The sequence below is a fragment of the Mytilus californianus genome, unplaced genomic scaffold (assembly GCF_021869535.1).
Source record: "Mytilus californianus isolate M0D057914Y unplaced genomic scaffold, xbMytCali1.0.p SCAF_11, whole genome shotgun sequence".
NCBI classification, from domain to species: Eukaryota; Metazoa; Mollusca; class Bivalvia; order Mytilida; family Mytilidae; genus Mytilus; species Mytilus californianus.
The window spans coordinates 22,334,575-22,350,050 of record NW_026262593.1 but is presented as its reverse complement, the minus strand read 5'-3'; the positions used below and the strand labels follow the sequence as shown (position 1 = coordinate 22,350,050).

At 31.6% G+C, this 15,476-nt stretch overlaps 1 protein-coding gene across 1 annotated transcript in view; it reads left to right on the top strand.

Annotated features, from left to right (window-relative positions):
• LOC127719738 (uncharacterized) overlaps positions 1 to 15,476 on the top strand; it is a 306,242-nt gene that overhangs the window by 203,175 nt on the left and 87,591 nt on the right. Inside the window, exons 33-37 of the mRNA XM_052225973.1 lie at positions 2,023 to 2,158; positions 2,647 to 2,830; positions 3,545 to 3,821; positions 4,596 to 4,782; positions 7,238 to 7,458. Of these exons, the coding sequence (XP_052081933.1) occupies positions 2,023 to 2,158; positions 2,647 to 2,830; positions 3,545 to 3,821; positions 4,596 to 4,782; positions 7,238 to 7,458 (1,005 nt within the window). The remainder of the gene's footprint in view (positions 1 to 2,022; positions 2,159 to 2,646; positions 2,831 to 3,544; positions 3,822 to 4,595; positions 4,783 to 7,237; positions 7,459 to 15,476) is intronic.

Sequence of the window (15,476 nt, the reverse complement as noted above, 5' to 3'; positions counted from 1 at the left end):
TGGACAACAACTGTCATATTCCTGACTTGGTACACGCATTTTCTTATGTAGAAAATGGTGGATTAAACCTGGTTTTATAGCTAGCTAGCTCTAACTTTGAACAATAATATTCCATTATATTGACAACTATGTGTGAACAAAACAAACAGACATAATAGGTAAAAATGTCAAAAATAGTGGTTCAGCAGTCAACATTGTGTTATTATCTTAATCACTATAAAAACAAACAAATATATAAACAAAGATTTACCATAGCACAATAACACAATGACGGGATGTATAAGCACAGAGCCACGTCATATGTAAGAAAGACACACACAAAGGTATATAGACAAAGCATAATAGCAAAAATGAAAGACAAGAATACAGAAATTATCATAGAACAATACCACAATGACAGGATGCACGAGTGCAGAGCCACGTCATATGTGACAAAGAAACACAAAAATGCGTATAGACAAAGCACATTAGCAAAAATGAAAGACAAGAATACAAAAACATCATAGAGATATAGTGCAAATACCTGCTCAATAAAGTTGCCTCAAAAAACTGAACATATATAATTTAGTGCCTACAAATGAAATAAGATCTCCAGGATTAAAAATTCCTGTTGTCCGCATTTAGCTAATGAAAAGAAGCATACCTGGATCTTGTTTTTCTCAAACAAATAAATATAAAAGACAATTTAATACCCGTTCTGCGTTTTTGAAGAAACTATAGTTAATAGATTGAAACTTTTAACATCAAAATTGATCAGCAGAATAAGATCTACAAATAATTTAACAGGGCAGAAATTCAGTTGTCTCCTTATGGGGAATTGCTCTTGACAGATCCTTTTTATCCACTCTTGTGTTTTTATGGAAAGTATAGAAACTAAAGACAGACACAAAGAACAGCAGGACAAGATATTCTATTAAAGCAACATGGACAAAATTGTTCGTTGACTCATGGTGGGCGTTGTTTCTCTTGAATGATGATTTTTAACCATTTTCTGTTATTATTGTGTATACTATAGTATATGGTGAGAAACTGTAACAAGGTAAAATTATCAGCAGGACAAGATCTTAAGATCCGAATATTTGGTTAAATTTGTCTATTGACTCCTTATTGAAGTATTGTCCATAAAAGATACTTTTTACCCGTTTTTTTCTGCAGAAACTTAATTAGATTGAAGAAACTGCATGAAGCAAAATTTAAAAGCAGGACAATTTCTACAAATCAACCTGGCTTAAATTGACAGAAGATTTTTTAATAGAAGCTATTGCCCCTGAATGATTTTCGACCATTTTGTGTTGATTTGTAGGAAGTAAGCAATTTTCACTTTTGCCGTGTATCCATTTCCTGTTTACTGATAGTTTGAAATATAATGACACTTATTGTACAAAGACAATTTTTGTCAATGTTACTCGGCTCCTATTAAAGGGAATGGTTAAATATTTAGTCTGCAGCTTAATAGTGTTGAGTTGAAGCGTGTAAGCGACTTCTAGAACCTGATCATGACGTGAAGCCACTTCATGTTTGACAAGTTCTTACAACATTCATTGAACAAGACAAATGTTCGTGAAAGTTTTCCTAGGTTCAGTAAAAGGGAAAGTCTTGATTTATTTGGTATTTCTCTAAATTTTATAAAACAAAATGAGTTATACTTTAGATACAAATGCTTGTAAACAGGACAAAAGTATAAAGCTTCCTGCAAAGGTTTTTATTAATTATATGCTAAGAAACGATGTGTAAAATTTTCACTTTAGTAGTGTAATGTAGTAAACATATTTAAACAAATAATTTCTTTATTTGAATAAAGGTCAAATCTGCAGTTTTTTTTTCTAGGCTGTTTATTTAACACTGAGTAATAGGGAAACTACTTTAAAGATATTACCCCCCCCTTTTTTTTAATAGACCCTAATTGTAAGCACTAAGTTTGATATGAATGTCTAGGATTGATTAATCATATTGATGGGTTTGGTATTAAAAACCACATATGATTTGCTATGTTTTTCATAAATATCCTTTTCACCATTTTAGCTGTTGATTTTGCTAACAGAGAAAAACTCAAAGTTTCAGACCCAATAACCATTGAATATACTCCACCTGAGAGATCGGATAAACCAATCACTTTATCAAGTCGTCTTATCACATCAATTACAGAAATAAACCCGTGGTAAGTAACAATAATATAATTATTAGCCTAATACCTTTAATTTCTTTAAAGTCATGGTGTAGAGATGAAGTAAAAATAGGCGATTGCAGTGTTTTAAGTCTTTTAGATTGAAGAAGCAAATTGAAATCTGACCAACTCAAATTATTTTTGTTCATGCTTTTTTAGTGAATTTTGCTATAATTTTGTTAGAATAAGTTCTGGCCATATACTTCCACGTCTGGTTTAGGCAAGGTTATCTATTTCTGTAAAATATTTATTCATTCAACTACTTTTACGTCATATATTACACACAACTTAAAAATGTGATCATCCTTTTTATGAAGAGTTCTCTAGATCACAAAGAAGATCAATTTCAATACCACAAAGAAATGGTTTTACGTAAGTCATATTTTAAAATGGAAAGGAGTTTCACTATCTTGGAGTATGATATAGAGTATCACATGTGGTCAGACAGATCAGATCCAGGATATTGTATAATTTTTTTACAGTTGGAAAGGAGTATTTATTGACCTTGAATCGGGTATAGATTATTACCTGTGGTCAGTTGGATCAGAGCCTGGCTATACAGATATGATGTTATACATTAAGGTTGTTGATAGGGAATGTGGAATTATAGACAAGAATAATCCCTTAATACTTCAGGATGGTCATTATTATTATATTAATGTCATGGTGAGTATTGAGTTATAGAACGGATTATTAGCATTTTTAAACAATACCATGAATGAGGGGAGGATTCTTAAAACTGGTAATAGAAAAATAGGGACATTACAAATAAAGAGGAACAGATGAGGAAAAAGGAATAACAAACATATCGAACTCCAAGGCAAATTTAAAAAGGGGAAGTCCACAAAAACTGATAAAATCAAACGCTATCAATCAACGGAACATGTGAAAACTGTCATATTTTTGTCTTGTTACTGGCATTTTCCGAGGAAAATTGTAGGTTAAACTTGGTTTAATAGCTAGCTAAACCTTCCACTTGTATGACAGTAATCTACAGTTCCGTTTTTTTTTTACACAATTTGGTGAGAAAAAAGAAAAAGTGGCTAATAAGACATAGGGAGAAAGGGAAGATAGAAATAAGAGGTTAAAAATGTTTACAATTATCTATTGTTTTATCATTTTGTATGCACATGATGAATTTGTTATCTTTGTTTCCCAAAAAATTGCTTGATTTGTCTTATATTTTATTTCCTTTTAAGAGTAAAGCTGTTGATTGTAATGAATTACATTTCACATGATGAATCCTTTACGAACAAATTTGAGATGATGCTAAGTATGCAATTCAAGTTTTGAATTCATATTAAATTTTAATATTTAAACCTAGAGAAAAAGTATTGAGCTGCGTGATTATATTAATTGTTTTGTTTATTGTTTATTTAGGCATTCAACAAGGCAGGATTATCATCATTGGCGACATCCTGGGCTTTCCAAGTGGACACAACGCCACCTACACCTGGTCAGGTATACGATGGAGATAAACGTCAGCTGACAGGAAGTGTTAAAGACATTGACTACCAGACAGAGACCAAAGTTCTATATGCTTACTGGGAAGGTTTCCATGAATCCCACTCCACAATTAAAGATTACTATGTCTCTGTAGGAACGTGTCCAAGCTGTGAGGATGTTTTACAGCAACAGGCAATTGGAATTACATATGGTTTGTACTCAGTGGATCCCACTTCCTCATTTAAGATTATTATTTCTTAAATTCTGAGACGATAAGCAGTTGATTGGCAATTTTATCAACAACATGTGTTTCAGTTCATATCAGTTGTTCATTGGTCAAAATTCGTTAAGTTACTTAAATTTTCTTGCCTTTCTATGAATATGCTCTTTTTAAGTCCCGACAAGGGACACATGCATGATGACGCGACATGAAAAGAATACACCCTTTTTGTATATCATTAAAAAGGAATGATAGGTTTGCTTACATATCTTTTAAAACTCATCAATAATCTTCTGTTAGCCTCGCGTTTTTAATTTAAAATTTAGATGTCTCGTGTAAGTGGACAAATGCTGTTAGCGTTAGCATCTATATATGTTCTTATGAATCTGTCAACAGTGTAAATATGTTTTTAAGGAAAAGGTTTGCAAAAACAAATGTTATGTATTGATCTCAATGAGTATAATATGTCTGGAGAACATCAGTTTCCACATACCTCTTATACATTTATATCGTGTTATTTCCAAAATTACATTAGAAAACATCTGCCTTTTTGTTGGACTGAGAAATTATGTCACAGTAGTGACATCTTACACTGCGGACATGTATTACCAATGTATCTGTACCAAGTCAGGAATACGCCAGTTGTTATCCATTCGTTTGATGTGTTTGGGCTTTTGATTTTACCATTTGATTAGGGACTTTCCGTTTTGGATTTTTCTCGGAGTTCATTATTTTTGTGATTTGCATATCTATTTATTATTTCAGAATTCACATTAGAAAACATCCACCTCGGCACAGGACTGAAATATTACACTGCAGTGACTGGATGTAACACAGCAGACATGTGTACAACAGTGACATCAGATGGTGTGATTATAGACAATAGTCCGCCAACAGCAGGGGTAGTCCAAGATGGAACTGGCTTCTATGATACATCATATCAATCTATGATGTAAGTCTTTATCAGAAATCCTTTTATAATGAAACATTTGTTATTCCCAAGCTAGGCAAATGTACATAGTCTTAATCTGGTCAGCTATTTCTTATTGTCATTATCAAAAAATAGTTGTCATCATATTGTTTTTCATGCTTTCAGATGTTAACTTGTTTATTGGTATATGGTAAAATGGAGAGTTACAGTATATATTTCATTTAATAAGGGCCTGATAGGTGGTACTTATAATTTTGTAATAAAACATTTAATTTTCATTTCATTAACTTAACTTGTAATTTTTCTTTCCAGTCATGCCCTGCTTAAGTGAAGGGGGCATACAATTTTAGCCTTGCGCATCTGTACGTAGGTCTCGAATTTGCTAATCATACTAAACACAGATCAAGTCAAAGGTTTGATTGCGTTAATTACATAATTCTTCAGAAATGTCCCTAAATTAATGGAAAAATGTTCTTTCCCGCTACCGAATGTTATGAAACTTATATACAATGCTTATTACCACCAAACACATATGAATTTCTTGCGTTATATCCTTTTTTTAAATGGAAGAGAATGGCGCATTTGCCGTTTTAACACACTAATTTTACTATGCCTCAAGCAAATGGTGTTGGACCAATACATAATGCCCTACCACCACAAACAGATGATAAAATCTAGCCTTAGCAGCAATATACCAACTTCATCTGCGTATTGGGTATACATTTTTCAACTTAAACGATATCCAAGAGCTTGCAGAATTTTTTAAACGTCACCGTTGTCTCAGCAAAAAATCAATGTGCCAGGGTCAAATAACATCTCGTCCTTTTTTCTTAGAAAAACATATCGGAAAGTACCAATACGTAATAGCTAAATATTTTAGTGTTTACTACACGATTGATACAAGATGGTCTTGAGTTTTAGATTCTGGGTGCTGAAGTTGTATGTTTCTTTTTTACGTTACAGTTTTCCATATGTTTGTCTTCATGCTATTGTATTTATTTTTGTCTTGATGTGACTCAGTATTTATGAATCCAGCCATCGGGTTTGTGACTTTGGGTGATCCTTGTGCAGAAAGGTCCTAATGAGCGATTCAGACGTAAATAAGCGGTATGTACAATCAACAACGAACACTTTTTAATCGCCGTCATCGTCAATAAACTATTAACAAGAATAACTGTTTTGTCGACTTCTTTATCATGTGTACTATAGACAACACCATATTTACTGTTGGCGTCTTTATTAGGTTTATTTGTATGTGTTTTTAGTTTTTTAGTCAGTGTTGATGCATGTTTACACAATTATTGTCACATTTATCTATTATGACTGTTTGCGTTGCTTGCCCAATTTTGTCAACATAACAGAACATTAAAGAACTGTCATTTAGGTAGAAGGTTTATCAAGCAATAAAACTAGGTTTAACTAATCTTTTTTTTTCGGAAAATGCATGTACCAATATAAGTAATATGATAGTTATTTTGCACTCGTCCCGTTGAGATATAACGTTTGATTTTGTCTGGTTTTATGGACTTCTTATTTTTGAATTTACCTTGGAGTTTAGAACTTTTGTTTTACTTTTTTTTAGAGAAACATTGTTATTTTAGATAAACATTGATATCAAAAAGAATCACTCATACCCTGAAACAAATAATTAATGTGGCTAAAAAGATAAAAGATCTTCCATTCCGTTGATTATGACTTTAAATAAACTGTTTAAGCAAAAGTAAATTTTATAGAAGATTGTATTGAACAAATAAACTTATGTAAATTTTTATCTTTTGATTTATTTTATAAAGATTGAATACCTGGTTTATAAGTTCCCTATCAGACACTTTTCAACTGTGAAATATACTTTTTCAACTAATTTGGGGAGGAAAAAACTCACTAACGTAAACATGTGTAGTAAATTATAGCTGGGTCCACATGTAGTCTTGTTTTCATCAGTATGCTGTATCACCAATGTCATATAAACAGTAACATGTAAAGTAATCTTACATATTCTGTTACCCATCAATGTATGTTTGACATACTAAAACAAAGTAATGTTGATAGATAAGTTGGTTAAAAGGGTAGTTGAGATGTTCTTAAAGTAATGAATAAAAATTGTTAAGATTTTCAAGCAAGACTCTTGTCCTCTCTCTTTGGACATTTACCTATATATCAGGACTTCATATCTCAGAAACCGGCTATATATGCCCTCAATTGTAGAATTCATTCACACATTTTTGTATTGATCAAAATTATCAGTAAACTGTGTTTTCACAAGGATCAACAGTCTTTCACTTTGCATTTAATACATTCATTATTAAAATATATGCTACATAGTTAAAGATCTACCCATTTGCATAGGAACTATTTTGTTTTAAATATGTACTATTTTCCAGTATGTTCATTTCTGACTGGGCCCGATTGGGTTGTGTTACATCTGACAAAGTCTATCCAAATTATTTTTGATTATTGAAATTAATCTACTTTACAGAATCTACTTGTCAGCCAAATGGTACGGGTTTGATGACCCCCAATCTGGTCTACAGAAGTATGTATGGAGGGCAGGACTAAAACCGGGTTATGGTGACATAGTATCACCTATAGAGCTCCATCTGACAGAAACTGCGACTTTACTGAACTCTACCAATAACAACCTTGACCTTCCTGTGAACAAGAGGATCTTTGTAACTGTCAGAGCATATAATAAAGCTGGTATGTACACAATATTGTATTATACAGACATTCTAAAATTCAAACTGACCAGACGAATCATACACGCAAGGACGATACACATACGGAGAAAGGACGGAGAATGCAAGATGAATGCATTTTAAATGATGCACTCACGATGAGCTTTGTGCGTTACACAGAGGATTAACGCATAATGAGTGGTGAGCATTACACGATGAATGCGAGATGTGTGATGAGCGTTACGAGGATAATGAACGACAGATATATGCAAGTACACGGTGATTAATTAACATACAAAAACTAGAATGATAACGATATAACAAAACCTTTTAAATTAGGTGTCCAGTTAGAGAGCCATTTAAAGCGGCGATTCGAATTATATCACAAGGTAGCAACACGCGATCATGGTACGTACATGTGATCGATATCCATTTTTGCTTGATAAAGTTTTAGAATTTTGTGTATTCTTAATCATTATTAGGGGGAGAACATTCAACATGATGTAAATATGAACAAAGACGCATATGTTCAGATAAAGATTTTTTTTCTTCTTTATGCGACAGTATCCCCAGGCGTCAATACCGAATTTATACGAGTGTAAATGTCTGCAACATTCATTACATTATTTAACTAAGCGTTCCGCATTCCCTTCACATTTCTAAATTTATCGTCATTATAAAATCAAGAAGAAAATTTCAAATGTAAAGACAAAACAAATAATTACCTTTTTTAAGCTACATAAATAAAGCCAAAACGATCCTTAGTGAAGGATAACACGAGAGCTAATAGTTCCCCTTTTGTTATGTTGACAAACATTGAAAACTACACGTTATTAGTTTCATGCGTCCGAACCTCTTTTCTGGATTTGTAACAAATTTGAAAACGTAACGCACTGTATTTGATGGATGAATTCTGTATTCTGATTTAATCTCCCTAATGAAAGCTCGGATGAAAATGAATTCGAATGATTTAAAATCAAAGGTTATACACGAACAGGCAAAAGTTTTCTCCATGTCATTGGTGATTGAGTTGCAAAACATATAGTTTGACTATTGTCGTTTTGAATTCGCAAATTATACACAGCTCTGCAGCAAGCAAACACTATTAAATCTTATTCATAATATGAGTCGCATTTCAGGACGAGAACATGTTTTACGATACACACTGATAGTGTGCGTATCACTAGATCAAATTGATAAAATGGGTTTTTAATTCGATATTTGCATACGAAATTCAATGCACTATTTGTATTCATCAATATAACTATTATTTCCGTTAAAAATGAAAAAAATAAATCGGATAAAAATCTAACTTTTTTTTTCGTATGAGACAATATATATCCTATTGGTGTCAAATCTCTTCTATGGATTTGTAAACTACAAAAAACATCCTCAGTTACGGGACAAAAAATACCCCCATGGAACAAATATTCCATAATTTTTAACCGGATTTTCGAAATAAAAATCGGTTATTGATTTGGGGATGTTCGGCGAACGAGCGGTCAGCTGCCAAACAATGTCCGTTCATTTTAAAGAAGACATTTTTGTTGAATAAACTGAATGTGACTTTTTTCCTTTGTAAAACTGGTTATTTAAAGCATTCTTGTCAAGTTTTTTCATAATCAGTTCAATAGTTTGAGAAAAATCTAGTATAATGTAAGACGCTACAGCGCTCTGAGCAAAATTTCTTCGAAAAATCCAAACCAAGCCGCGTCATGATAGAATATAGTATGGACCAATAAATGATCAAATATTTATCTCATCTGCCCACAAACAGTTGAAAGTGATACAACAGATGACTTTAGGATGATAAATACCACTAATTGACCTCTTTGTCTTCTTTATAAGGTCTCTTCTGGTCCATTTATACCTCTCATTTCCTCAAAATTTCAAATTTTCACGCCAATTAATACAAATTATGGGGTAACTTTCACTCATTTATGATAGAAATGTTATAATGAATGAGTAATTGAAGTATTCAAGCAGAATGAATAATCCATATAAAAGTTTACTGTCTCCAAGGAGGTTTCAATAAGTCCTTATGTAAAACTTAAATTTACGCTGCGTTCCAGAGAGGGACATAAAAAGCTTCTCTTTTAGTGAATAATTTATTGTTACTGCTTTAAAAATAATTTCTTTACTTATAACTATATATTTATTAAAGTATTTCTTTGGTAAAATTTTCTATTATAGCAGAAAATAAAAAATAAGGAGAAAAAGCTCCCAAAAACACTAAGTTTGGCTTGTTCTGTCAATTTATATTCTGGTAGAGTCCTATTTCAAGGAAATTTTCTGATCAAATGTGTTTTGGAGACTCAATCCACTCAGAATATTTCATTTTAAGTAATATTTCACTTAAAGAGCAAAAAATTTTAACACATGAGAGTACTCACAAGGTCAAAGGTGCTTCCCATATTAGGTGTAATACCACCATTGATTTTCACCTATTAGTCTTTGTTAAATTTGCACTTTTCAAAAAATTATGGAGGAATTATCTTTGTTACAAATAAAGAAATACTTTGCATGAGTGAAGTTTTATCCTGTCCAGTACTAATGAAATAGATTTACATAACATTTCATTGCATATAAGAAAAAAAACCATCAGTTGAAGTTAACCAATCAAATTTTCCCCCTTATTTAACCTGTGTACAAGCTTTAGTAACCATGTAACCTCAATTTTCCAAAATATTCTATAGAAACCCAAAATAAAAAGATAATGGTGCTTTGAAATACCCAACATATATGTTTATGACCCAAAAATGTTTTACTGCAATAAAATGTAGAATTAATTACCTAGAACTGTCAAATTCAAGGGAATATTTTTTTCGACCTATTTTCGTATGCAACCGGATGTGACGTACCATGATTTGGTGGTATTACACCTTGAAGACATTTTTTTTTCAAATTTAGATATGCTGTTGCCTGTGACTGAATGAAGGTCAAGTTCAATTTTCACGATTTTAGCTTTTTTCGTTCAGTTAAAGTCCTTTCTCAAGAATTTTTTGATTAATTAATCCACTTCTGTACAAAGGGAAATAACTCATTTTAAAAAAAGATTTTTAAAAGACATTATATTAACGATAAATGACATTTTGGATTTTTTTCTTTGGTAAATTGTTTGAAGAATTTTGTGGTAGGTTTGTAGGTTTTTACATGATCCTGTATTAACTATTTTTCTGAATACTATATATATATATAAATAAAATATGAAGTGAACTCCTATAGTTAGATAATAATCTATTTTTTATAGGATATATTTCATTACATTTAAAGTTGTTGACATAAACAGATACGTTGAAGATCTGTATTAGTTTGTGACAAACGACAGAAAAAATACTTTAAATATAATTGATTATAATTTGAAAATAGATATGCATTGTATTACATCATATCTAATTTTAGAGAACTATTAATCATATTTAATATTAGAGTACTATGTTAAACCATATTTCTGTTCAAAGGGAAATAACTCAAACTTATTCCATGAACCAGTATGATAAAATCAAAATTTCTTTTTAACTGTTTTTTTTTTAAGTCATGTGTGTTATGAAGGGAGATATCACAGTTGTTATGTGGTATTTTATTTTTGTTGTGTGGGTTAATGTTTAATTTTTACAAGATCCTGTTTGGGATTCAGACTTGCAAGTTTTTTCATTATTAATTAGATAATAATCTATTTTAGATATTCAACCACAATTAAAATTCAGAGCTGTTTTAAGCTTAACTGTTGTGTCCATGCATGCTAAAATGTTCAGGGTTCGACCTCTGCAGGAACATCCGTATTCAAGTATATATTTGTCTGATCTTATATTAATTTATTTAAAAGGTGCCTTCAAATACATCTAATGTTTATTTCTTTAATTTGCCACAAGCTTGTTAAGCTTATTTAAAATGAAAAAAAAAAAGATCAGAGAATGAAAATATTGTTGAAGAGGAAATAATAATCCGTGTTAAATTGGGCGTTATCTATTTGCGCTTAAAATGAAATCATTTGCACCACTCTTTATTTGCGCCAAAGCTACACCAACACCACTTCATTTTAAAGTATCATTTTCGCCAATAAAAAATTATTTTAATACAACACATATGCTGAATTTAAACTCATATATATATATATATATATATATATATATATATATAAACGCCTAAAAAGTGTACACAACAACACCAATAACAAAAAAAGGAACTATAAATGTATATAGAAGTCTATAAAAAGGACCAACCAGCAAATTTACTATGTACCGGATCGTCTAGAATAGACGATACTGTGCAGATAAGGAAAAAATATATAAGTCCAAAAATTTGCACAACGATACTAATATAAGATGGTATTATACGAAGATGTTGTTATTACTGATCTATTTTTAACGTACAATCAGTATTGTTAAAATTATTGACACCGACGAAGGCTATTTGTTAAGCCAAAATATTTGTCAACACGATTTAATAACAACATCTTCGTATAATACCATCTTACATTAGTATCGTTGTGCAAAATTTTTAGACTTATAGCAGGGTTTAAGAACATTTGTTGTTCGACCTGTTAGTCAAATGCGTTTTGTTAAAATATACTTTTTCACTTTTTTGGTCTTTTGGAAAATGTTGTTTGTGCTGTATTTAGACCCCTCTAACAAGAAATTTGTTTTGCATTCACATGTGTAAAAATTGCGGTTTTTATCCAACGCAATCATAGGTTTGAACGTTGTTTTCAATTTAGACTTGTTTATATTTTTTCGTTTGGGCTTGTATTATATTTGCCTTCGGGTTTATATGCTCCGTTAATCCTATTTTGACTCCTCAAAATTCAAGAGTCTATCAACACTGGACACTTTTAATTTGCAAAACACTCATTTGCAAATCCGCTGCCGCCTTTCCTTAGAGCTACAGTGTCGTGTATATAACCAAAATTTGCGGAATTACATGGGATTCAATAAATTCATTGCTTTTCTGCTGTTATTATTATATATATTTTGTAATTTGATTTAGAAAAACATGAGATTTTCAATATCCCATGGGATAGGGCAAATCCCATGGGATTGACCATTATCCCATGGGATTTTGGTTAAATCCCATAGGATTTTTTTTGGTTCCAATGGGATAATTGTACTCCAATGGTTATTTGTTGTCCCATGGGACAAAAAAAATCCCATGGGACTATAATTATCCCATGAGATTTTTAATATCCCATGGGACAAAATAAAATCCTATGGGATTCAAATTATAAATATACAGTAATGTGTATGTTACAATGAATTCTGTTTGGTAGTAAATTGTTTTAAGATGAATCTTTTTAGTTGAATATCTTTTTTTCCTTGGAAATGTTAATGCAATTATATTGTTCTATAACTGTTCAAAACTAAACATTTTAACAACAAAGCAGATAATGTAAGTTTCAATATATGTTTATTTATGAATTCTAGAATACTTTTTTGGAACACAATTTTTTCCCATTTAGAATCAATGAAAACTCTATTATTAGGCTTAACATACTAGTAGCTTTTTACATAAATCTAATTTTTTTCAGGATATCCCTCCATCCAAAAAATTAATAGTTTCTTATCATCCAGCATTGTGTGATCGTAATGTATAAAATAAAATTGAGAATGGAAATGGGGAATGTGTCAAAGAGACAACAACCCGACCACAGAACAGACAACAGCAGAAGGCCACCAACAGGTCTTCAATGCAGCGAGAAATTCCCGCACCCGGAGGCGTCCTTCAGCTGGCCCCTAAACAAATATATATACTAGTTCAGTGATAATGAACGCCATACTAAACTCCAAATTGTACACAAGAAACTAAAATAGTCCACTTTTTGGCCATTCAGCACAGAACATTGTCATTGTTGTGGTTTTAATATCTTTAGATATTTAATAGAACTTCGATTCATTGACTGAGTGATAAAAATAATAACTGATCTGACTTTTGTCTTTGAATTTATTCTGGTCTTGTTTCTGTATTTTCTCCTTTTATTCTAAGTGATGAATTTCAATCCTTCTGAAAAAGAACCAATAAAATCCGAAGTTATGCATTATAGAAAATTGTTTGCATACATGTAGCAATGACATATGATTTTTAATAAAAACAGCTATGCGGTATGGATTTTAATGATTGTTGAAGGTTGTCCAGTGTCATCAGTTCCTAACCTCCTACATCCTTTGGTCTCTGATGGAGAGATGTCCAATTCGCAATATACCACATCTTCCTATTCTAATATTATATAACAATCAATTTATGTATTCTTCTTTATAAAATTTGGGTATTTTCCCCAGTTATATATATATATATATATATATATAGATCAATGTTAAAACTTTAGGCAATTACAATAACATTCCATTTTTCACAAGAATTTGCAATATATTATACAAAACGCCAACAATAGAAACAGCACTTCTTTAAGCTTCTGAAGTTCTGAAAGAGTTCCACTTGTGTTTTATTTCAATGAGAAAATACCTTGAACTCTTTTGACATGTTTATTTTTGTGTTGTTCGGTTGCTGTCTCATTTTTATATATGGTTATACATATATCCTAAATCTTCTTTTTGTTAATACTTAATTATTAATAGTAAAAATGGGATATTTTTTATTTTGATAATCTCAAAACATTTTTATTCTATCAAATGACTTACTTCCAAGTTCACAAAACACCAATGTGTCAGATATTAATTTTAAGACATTAATAAACATGATCAACAAGCAGTTGACAGGATATCATGCAAAAATCTCACTAATATTAAACTTTCACAAAAACTCCATACTCAGCGAGTACTATTAAAGTTCTTAGTACAGAACAAATTCCTAGTACAGGACACCATGCCTGGCAAACACTAGCATGTGTCAATGTCTAGTCAATCATGTAATCAGGCTCAAAATCTTAGTTTTGCACTGAATCTAAAAGTTCACCACATAATGAACATGTGTATGAAATTCAACTTCATGGTAAGCTATGTACCTTAACCTAAAACTTTAACCTAAGAATGTACTATAATTTCACATCATGACATTTCTATGTTCAGTGATCCATAAAATCAGGGTAAAAACAGTAAATGTGGTGTATAATGTATAAACAAGAGTGCACACGCTGAAATGTTGCGCCTTCTTTACTAATCATTGATATCATGTTGATAGTACTAAATATAAAGCTTTACTACAACTATCACATAAACTCAACATGATCCAAGAAAATGAATTCAAGGTCATATAAACCCAACAAGAAAGTACATGTACACCTTACAATCATTCAATATACTAAATACAGTTGACCTATTGCTTATAGTTTCTAAGAAGCAGACTTAACCAAGAAAACTAAACATTGACCAATGAACCATGGAAATGAGGTGAACCATGCCAGGCAGACATGTACAGCTAACAATCCTTCCATACAACACATATAGTTGACCTGTGGCTTATACATTAAGAAAAACAGACCAAAACACAAAAACTTAACACTGAGAAATGAAAAAATTAACTTTGACTACTGAACCATTAATATGAGGTCAAGGTCAGATGACACCTGCCAGCTAGACATGTACACCTTACAATCATTCCATACACCAAATATAGTAGACCTATTGCATACAGTATAAGAAAAACAGACCAAAACACAAAAACTTAACTATAACCACTGAACCATGAAAATGAGGTCAAGGTCAGATGACACCTGCCAGTTGGTCATGTACACCTTACAGTCCTTCAATACACCGTATATACTAGACCTATTGCTTATAGTATCTGACATATGGACCACCAAAACTTAACCTTAAATATAAAAAACAAGATGTGGTATGATTTCCAATGAGACAACTCTCAACAAGAGACCAAATGATACAGAAATTAACAACTATAGGTCACTGTACGGCCTTCAACAATGAGCAAAGCCCATACCGCACAGTCAGCTATAAAAGGCCCCGAAATGACAATGTAAAACAATTCAAACGAGAAAACTAACGGCCTAATTTATGTACAAAAATTGAACGAAAAACAAACATGTAACACATAAACAAACGACAACCACTGATTTACAGGCTCCTGACTTGG